Here is a 10,000-nt window from a genome sequence, read left to right on the forward strand (position 1 = left end):
TTTCTTCAGATAAAACTAGCCAGCCTCACCTGAAATAACTGTTGTAAACATCTAAACAAAGAAGTTCCTAACATTATTTCTAATAAGACTGCCAACAATGTCACCACATTTGTTTCCAAAAAATGAATAATTGTCACACAGGTTTATATTTGTTACTATCATAGTAATTTTCTAAGAATTATGCTTTCATTTTGCTGGCGGAACATTCAGGCACAAGTGCAATACATCTAGTGTGGAGGATTCCGGCTGAAAGTCCAAGAAAGCGGTCAGGTTCTCAGTAACTCCAGTGTCATAACGCAATAACACCAAAAGCTACTCAACAACGACATCATTCCCCTCTTCACCCTTGCAATCCTATTGCAACCATTATAATCTTCCTCATCTCCAATTTCAAATGTAGCATCACCAGCCAGCTTCTAGGCCTTCTTTGTTGCAATTTCATGGTTTTCAAATTATTTATATTTTTCAAGTGCCAAATCGAAAGCCATTACGGCTACAAAAAAATCAATCGTATTTGATTGATCATTCTGTATCTGTCAATACTATCCTGATAATAGTATCAATTTGTAATGGCATGTTGATTAAGAAATGATATATTAATATCACAAAAACCACACGTCATGAATCATATGTAAACACAATTAAGTATACATATACGCCAAAACACGGAAAAACAAATTAGTGTGAGAGTAACATGCACAGACACAGACACAGACACACACACACACACACACACACACACACACACACACACACGTGTACGGGCACGTGCACATACACACACCACTCCCCAAACGCATTTCGAGTTAACGAAAGAAATGTATAAAACTGACAAAGAGGATCTCTTGGTTCAAATGAAGCCGCGTCAGGATATCCTGGGAACAAATTGTAAAAGACAACAGGCATGAACTCCGGCCATATGGGCATGTGGTGCTCTTCCCTGATCTTGATCTCACTCACAAGGTTATCTCCACTAGAGACAATCCACGATGGCGAAGACAAAAGGGACTTCCACAGAACAGATGGCTGGAGCACGATGAGTGGTACTACCGAGAGCTGTTTGGAAAGGGAAGGATGGGTACAGAGGGACATACTCGCATAAACCTAAAACAGTGGCCGGGTAACAGGGGTAAATTACCCCCAAATGGGGGTAATTTAGAATTTTTAGAATCAATATTGAAACTATTTTTCACCCTCAGTGAAACCGCTTTTGTTTATTGTCCATGAATTCTATAAGTAAATTGGTTTGTTCCCCAGAGTATTTCAAAGTGTGGGGTCAATTCATTTTACTACAAATTCTTTTAGGGTACCACCCAAAAAAGTTACCCGGGGCCCGGACCTAGAGAAATGGTCTCAGCGTGTGAGTGAGGCAATTTGTATGTTCCCGATTAATGATGATGATAGATATTCCCTCCAAAGGCATGTAGGACTAACCACGTGTCTTACATTTCCATACACAGCATGTAACCGGACCTATTACGGAATCGTTGGCGCAACCTACACGCTGGAGATTCCTCAGCCAACGCGCGGCACACTTCCCCACTTCTGTCAGCTCACATTCATGGCTTCTGGAGACATCTACGGAGACCTTGTGCAGCTCAACATCGAAAAGTTTTCTCTTGGCAGGTGAGTACTAATGTTTTCAGTAATGGCGTGTGAGTAGCAATGTCAACATACTTAGGTGTATGCTGACTCTAGTCTTATTCTGTTTTGTTTTATTCTCTAATCTGACCTCTAATAACAAAATGGTAGTGATATATATGATAATCTTTTTATAAAAAGTCAGCCACTGGTTCTTATCTTTGTTTTATCCCGATAGCTACAGCATTAGAATCAAAATCTAATCAATACATCCTTTTCGGGCGTGTACCCACTATGCAATGAAAATTCATATTATTTTAGACCTAACAAATCTCTTTTCAAACTTCCACGATGAACAAAAGGCTGACATGGGTTTTTCTCCCGAATATAAACGCTTTCCTTACTTTGGTGAATATTGGCAAGATGAAGTCTGTTCGGACACCGTGTTCGAATCGCGAAGCGTGCAAAGGCACACGAGGAGGAGGGAAGTGAAGTCATTGATTCACGTCAACAAATGTCTGGAACTCAGAGATGCAACCATAAATTGATTGAGGCAAGCTATGAATCCAACGAAGGTGATGCAACAGGAGAGAATCGAGTGCTTAGAACTCGAACATTGAAACGTGAACCTGAGGGTTGGTGCCCAAGAATATTGGAACAAACAAAAACAAAATGGTTATTCCATTACCATATAAAAGATCACTGATAGCAATGGATCGAGAGAACTACAACTGGCAAATTTTAACTCTTTATTGAAAAAAGACAAAGCTACAGGTCTATCATAAACCGTAGGAGAATGTATGGAAGAAATTATTAAAGCCATAATATATATATATAATATATATATATATAATATATATATATATATATATATATATATTATATATATAGTGTGTGTGTGTGTATGTATAATACAAACACACACACACACACACACACACACACACACACACACACACACACACACACACACACACGTATATATATATATACATATATATGTATATATATATATATATATAGATATACCGCATATATGTATATAAAACATATATAAACTAAAAATACAGTCAGAGCAGGAAAAATAAATGGAAACGGTAAATCTATATATTTCGACTGTAAGCTACAGTCCTCACCAGTAGTACCTACTGAAGAGGATTGTAGCTTCTAGTCGAAATAGGTTCACCGTTTCCATTTTTGTCTTCTGCTCCAACTATGGTTTTAGTTTTGATTTACAAATATGTTACCACCTTTTTCATCAGTGATATATATATATATATATACTCATATTATATACATATATTGTATATATACTCATACTATATACATATATATATATATATACTCATACTATATACATATACATACATATATATACTCATACTATATACATATACATACATATATATACTCATACTATATACATATACATACATATATATATATATATATATATATGCATATATACATATATATATACATATATATACATATATATATACATATCTCTGTGTGTGTGTGTGTGTGTGTATTTACCTAGTTGTATTTACCTAGTTGTATTTTGTGGGAAGGGGAGCTATGCTCGTGTTGTCCCGCCATTGTATCTCTCAGTGTCTAGTTTGCTTTTAAATTCGTGAATGGTTCCAAGTGTCTAAAACTCTATGTGGAAAACTGTTTTTCTTCAGTTCTCTTCTATACCTATGTTTTCTTAATTTCCTTCCATGTCCTCTTGTGTTTCTCTTGTCCCAGTTTAGTAATTCTTCTCTATCAAGTATCTCTGTGCCTTTCATGATTCTGTAGATGGTCAGTAGGTCTCCTCTCTCTCTTCTTTCCTCCAGTGTCGGTAGCTCCAGTTTAGCCAATCTCTCCTCGTATGATAGGTTTGCAAGTGCAGGTGCCATTTTTGTAGCTGCTCTTTGGATTCTTTCTATTTTCTTTGTGTTCTTTTTGGTACTGGGGGACCACAATGTCGCCGCATACTCTAGTCTAGGCCTTATCAATGTAACCAAAATTTTTTTTTATCATGTCTTCGTCCAGGTAAGCAAAAGCCACTTTTATTGATCTTAGCAAGTTGTAAGTCTCCCCGACAATTTTGTTAATCTGTGTATCATAGGACAAGTCGTTTGTGATAATAACTCCCAAGTCTTTTTCGGATCCTACTTTCTTTACTTCCTTGGTTCCAATTGTATAATTTCTTGATATTCTGTTTTTGCTTTTTCCAAACTCCATTATGCTACACTTCTTAGTATTAAAATCCACTTCCCATTTCTGACTCCAGTTCCATACCCTATTCAGATCTTCTTGCAGTGCTTCACAGTCCTTATCAGTTTCTACTTTCCTTAACAGTTTAGCGTCATCAGCAAAGAAGCTCATGTAACAGTTCATGCCCTCGTCCATATCATTCATATAGATAGCAAACATTATTGGAGCCAGTACAGATCCTTGCGGTACTCCACTGATCACCTCTTTCCAATCTGAATATTTTTCTCTGAGTACTACTCTCATCTTTCTTCCAGTCAGGAAGTCCTCCATCCATTTTAGTAGGTTCCCTTGTATTCCTCCTATGTGTTCCAGTTTTTTTAGTAGTTTTCTGTGTGGTACTTTGTCAAATGCTTTTTGCAAGTCTAGGAATGCACAATCAGCTCATCCGTTTCTTTCTTGCACTATGTCTATTAGTCTTGAGTAGAAGCATATCAAGTTTGTGGTGCATGATCTACCTTGTCTGAACCCGAATTGTCTTGGGTTTAATATGTTGTTATCTTCCAGGTGTTTTACCCATCTATTCTTGATGATTTTCTCACAAATTTTGGCTATAGTGCTTGTTAGTGATACTGGTCTATAGTTGGTGGGTTCTTCCTTGTTTCCTCCTTTATATATTGGTACAATGTTAGCATTTTTCCAGTCATTAGGTATTTATCCTTCCTTCAGTGAGCTATTTATTATGATGTGTATTTTGTCCGTTAGCTCTTCTTTGCATTCTTTTAGAATCCAATTTGCAATTCCATCCGGGCCATGTGATTTTCTGACGTCCAGTTTTGATAGATGTTCTGATATTTCTTTTTGTGATGTTGTAAATTCATTCATGTGGGGAGAATGTTTGATATCCTATGATATAATTTCTTAAGTCCATAATTTCATTCTCCCACCGAGTCCTAGTTTTGTTCATATCTTTCTCTATCTTTAATAATCGACTTTCATATTTGTTAAATCCTGTGAAGTCTTCTTCGTCGCACGTGGATTTGTTTACATTGCGGTTCGATCGTCTGACGCTAGATGGCTCTGTTTCGTGACTGTCTCTCGAGTAGTTGTTTTCCTTTATTTTCGCTAATTCCATGATAATACAGTTGACTAGCACTGCAGAGATATCATTTCGGACACTCACGATCACTCCCCACCCCTACAATACAAACCAGGTTTCGTTTTCCGTCGTAAATCCCCTTCTTCTTGGTGACGACGGCGGACGGCGACGACGGCGTGCGAGTGCGACGTGTGCGACGTGTGCGAGTGCGAGTGTGTGTGTGTGTGTGTGTGTGTGTGTGTGTGTGTGTGTGTGTGTGTGTGTGTGTGTGTGTGTGTGTGTGTGTGTGTGTGTGTGTGTGTGTGTGCAAAAAGCTTTTGATACCATCCCACACGAAAGACTACTTACTAAATTAGCTTTACACGGAATAAGTGGTAGCCTATTAGGTTGGACTAGTAATTGGTTGAATGGTCGAAAACAGAGAGTTGTTTTAAATGGAAAAACTTCTAGATGGAAAAATGTTACAAGTGGAGTTCCTCAGGGTTCCGTTCTTGGGCCATTTCTATTCATAGTATATATAAATGATATAGACCATGGACTAAAATCTACTGTTTCCAAATTTGCTGATGATACAAAACTGTGCGGAGTGGCAAATGATCACTCAAACCAATTAGATATTCAAGAAGATTTAGATAAATTACAGCAATGGTCTGAATTGTGGCTAATGAAATTTAACACAAGTAAATGCAAGGTAATGCACATAGGTAAAAATAACAGTAAGTACGATTACAAGTTATATGGAAATTCGTTAACAAAAGTGGATAGTGAAAAAGATCTCGGCGTAATTATCAGTAACGACCTCAAATCATCTAAGCAGTGTATTTCAGCCTCTGAGAAAGCAAATAAGATTCTAGGACTGATTGTGCGATCTTTTGATTTCAAAAGTCCATCACTCATTAACAAGCTATATAAATCGTTAGTTCGTCCACATTTGGAATATGCTGTTTCCGTATGGTCACCGAATCTCATTAAAGACATTGACAGACTGGAAAAAGTACAACGGCGAGCCACAAAACTGATTCCATATATAAAAAATAAATCATACGAAAATCGACTAAAACATATGAATCTGTTTTCCCTAAAAAAAGCGTAGACTCAGAGGTGACTTGATACAGGTCTTTAAGATTTTAAAGGGAATTGACAACATCAAAAGTGACAAAATTTTCACACTGAATGAGAATCAGACAAGAAACAATGGTCTCAAACTGTCCGGAAATAGATTCAGTTTAGAAGTAGGTAGAAACAACTTTGCCAACCGTGTAGTTAATGAATGGAATAAACTTCCTGCACAGGTAGTGCAATGTAGTTCAGTTCGAAGCTTTAAGAATCATTTAGATAAACACCTAAGCAAGATGCTGTAATGATTATAATTTATTTTATATTATTTGTTTTTGTTTTGTTATCAATGACAAATGATAACTTATCATTTGTCTGATTTTCATTTATCATTAGTTATATGTCAATTTATTATTATTGACTATTTACCTGTTTATTATTTAACTATACCTATGCATTTATTTATGTATTCTATTTATTATTTACGTTATTATAGTTTTTTCGCATCCGGCCTAGATATGGACCAAAAGGTCTCCTGTCGGCATGTTCCGCCTTTGTAATCCTTTGTATACATATACGTACATACATACACATATATACATATATTCTTGTGCTCCTTCTGTTCAATGTTATACGTAAATTACAATTAAATTAACTAGATATTCAAGCACATTTAGTAACGCTAGTGCAATGATCAGAAAAGTAGCTGAAGTCTTATTCTACTAAATGTAGTCATGTACAAAGTAAATCTACCAAAAAATCCCAATATAAGCTGCTGGAAAAAAGTGAACTAGAATAGTGGGCAATGAGACTCTTCGTATGATTTTCAGAAACAATTTTTAGCCACCTATGTATTGTAATTCTGCCTCAGAAAAAAAAAATTATGACTGGTGGCACGATCGCTTGGATTCAAAGGTTCAACAATCATCAACAATTTACATGAATACTCAATCTTTCTGTATCTGGAATATGCAATATTAGTATAGCCCCCAAATTCTAATAACTTGAAAAATGCCTTGAATATGTGAAATTGTTTTATAAGAAAACTTATAAATAGAAAAAGAGATTTGATACATCACCTTTAATACAATAACTGGAAATTATTACATAAGTGATTAATAGCCAGTCTAGAGACTAGTCGGACGCAGAAATTAACTGACACAATCTTTCCACCTACACAATACGTGACCTAAGCTTTCTAAGAAGGTGGATGGATGTGGTACGGTTTGGAAATTCATAATTCCGAAAAGTGAACACCTAAGTAACAAGCTTATCATCTATAACATGCGGCTCACAAAGGAGCGTTCGGCTAACAGAGTCTCAAGTCAGTTTTGCAAGGTAATCAAATACCTGTGCGTTTGCTATAATCCACAGCAAAGATACTATGTCCATGACTTGCATACGAAACAAATAAATGTCCAATAACTCGGATCAGACCATCACACTTCGTTATGCTCCTGGATCTCTACTAGCTCAGAGTTCCCGCCTGTTACGAAATGGTCAATAACCTTGTTTGTTTGTTTACTTAAATCTATATATTTGTTTTTCTTTGTTTACTTGTCTATTTTCGTTTATTGGTTTGTTTCTCCTCATATATATCTCTATTCATTAATTTTTACTAGTTCATTTATTACAATGTTTTCATTTATCTAATTATTCCTATGTCATTCCATTTTCGTCTGGACATTGTTCTTGTGGGGATTCCAAATGAAATTTTCTTTCGAAAAAATAAAAAAAAAAGATACATATATATATATATACATACATACATATATATATATATATATATATATATATATATATACATATAAACAGTCAGCGCGGATCGTATTGCATACTCGGGAAATATACGCGAATTTTTTCAATCAAATTATTTGAAAGATTATAAAAAAAATATTAAACACTTGCGCCGTCAATGCTACTTCCCGATGGCAAAGCCCTTAGCCTTGATGACCTGCTGGAGTCTCTTGGGAACAGAATCGGCCAAATTCTGACAGTGGGAAGCAGAAATTTCCTCCCACACCTTCCGAATAGCTATCTCAAGCTTGGGAATTGTAGACATGTCCTCCTGACAAAGGCGTGCCTTCCTGATGTTCCATAAGTTTTCAATAGAGGATATATCGGGTGACTGCCCAGGTCAATCCTCTATGTAGTCGACCTTCACATTGCCACTTTTTTTGGCCGCCCTTGAGGTGTGGCAAGGGGCGCCGTCCTGCTGAAGGCTCTCACACCCGGTTTTCGCGAAACACTCCCTTAAATTCTCCTGCAGAAGCTTAAGATAGCGCTCAGAGTTGACAGTCTGACCCTTAAGAAGTATTACAAGTTTCCCCAAACCGCTATGGCCAAGGCCACCTCACACCATAAAATAGGGCGGGTGCTTAACGCTCGTCACCGTTAAGCGTGGGTCACACGCTGACGCGGTAGGAGACTTCCACGCCTTCGTTCCCTTGCTCTCACTTATACAAAAGGTCGCTTCGTCGGTCCAAAGGACACAGCGACGTCTTTGTTTTGCAGTGACGAGAGGCTTCACACGTGCTTTCACTTTCGAGTAAGTTGACCGCTTCTGAATATTTTCCTGAAATGTCCTGACAGAGACTTCACCGAGAAGCTTAGGTTTTCCCCTTCAATTCCTTTGCAGTTGTAGAAGGGTTCAGGTCCAACTGACGTTTTATAAGCCTTAACGCCTTCGGGGAAATCTTCAGGGGCTTTCCCCCGGCATGTATGTGGAGGGGCACGATATCAACCCCTCCACCCACGCACCATCTTGTTAGGAGTCGGGACACAGTACACTCAGTCACACCTGTTGCCTTGGCTATTTCTCGATTATTCTTACCCACTATGTGTAGTTCAATCACTTTCACAATGTTATCACGTGCTGTGTGATTTTTAGGCATCACGCAAAGGGCATGACACACCCCGAAAGTCAGTGATCACCATGAGGAAAAATGAGAGAAAATCGGTGACAACGGAAAAAAAAAAAAAATCCACTGAAGGACACTCACATACTGACCGGCTTTCTCTCACGTGCCTATTGCGTGAGTGGATGGCTGAGGGTTGCCAGTTAGTCACTTTCTTCCTCACGATTTTTGTGAACGAGATATCACACGGGTCCTAAAAACGCGGACCGTTACGCCTACTCGAAAAGTTTGCAAAACGGTCCGAGCTAACTTTAAGTTGCAATCGTCGACTTAAATGCTACTTTCATCGTGAAAACTAAGCAGATCATTGCTCCGCCTTTGTAATTCTTTATTGTAAACTTTTGACTGAATAGTGTCTTCTCTCCTCACAGGTTCCAGTCCCACACCAAGATGGGCTGCCCGGACGGCTACATGCAGATTGGCGAGTTCTCCAAGACACCCATCTCCGGCTACTGGTGTGGTACCTCATGGGGTCACAACGTCTTCTATTCCGAAACTTCTGGCGTAACGATTATGCTGCGTGTGTATAATGTAAGCGATAAAGCCCCTTCATATGATCCTCAGGACACGATCATGCTCAGACTCATCTACAAGTTTATTAAGAAAGACCGCGCCGTCTTACGCTATGGACAACCCTATAACCCAAGCTACCGAGGTAAAGATGTAGCAAACTCATTCTGTGACAAATATTTCGAAAACTGTGACAAGAAGAACTGTAAGATTCAATCCCCTAACTACCCAGGTATGTATCCACGAAACATCACTTGCTATTACCACGTACAGCAGACGCGCGTACCTGAGGGTAAGGTGGCTCTTATTCGCATCAAACAGAAGAATCCTCACCTTATCTACATCAAGGACCGTAATGCCCCTCACTTGTCCAAGGACCGCCTTCTACAGATAGGAGATGCTTGCCACACGCTACATGACTATCTCCTTGTCTTCGATGGCAACACCACCCAATCGCGTGCCCTCATAAAATTCTGTAAGGGAGCCGAGCTGACACAGATAACCTCAAGTGGGCCAGATCTTCTCATCTTGTTTCATGCATCTGCCTTTGACTACCCGTTTCAGGATTCGCCGCGGCGGAAGGTATTTGGAATGGAGCTGGACGTCGAGGTGGTGTTCGTGGATCGAGAGTCCACAG

At 38.4% G+C, this 10,000-nt stretch overlaps 1 protein-coding gene across 1 annotated transcript in view; it reads left to right on the forward strand.

The window, feature by feature from the left end:
• LOC143040299 (uncharacterized) overlaps positions 1-10,000 on the forward strand; it is a 20,453-nt gene that overhangs the window by 7,628 nt on the left and 2,825 nt on the right. Inside the window, exons 2-3 of the mRNA XM_076211171.1 lie at positions 1,461-1,626; positions 9,225-10,000. The exon at positions 9,225-10,000 is cut by the window's right edge and continues 2,825 nt beyond it. Coding sequence (XP_076067286.1) covers positions 1,461-1,626; positions 9,225-10,000 — 942 coding nt within the window. The remainder of the gene's footprint in view (positions 1-1,460; positions 1,627-9,224) is intronic.

Source organism: Oratosquilla oratoria, chromosome 28 (genome assembly GCF_046742065.1).
Source record: "Oratosquilla oratoria isolate Oo_2021 chromosome 28, ASM4674206v1, whole genome shotgun sequence".
In the NCBI taxonomy this organism is placed as follows: domain Eukaryota; kingdom Metazoa; phylum Arthropoda; class Malacostraca; order Stomatopoda; family Squillidae; genus Oratosquilla; species Oratosquilla oratoria.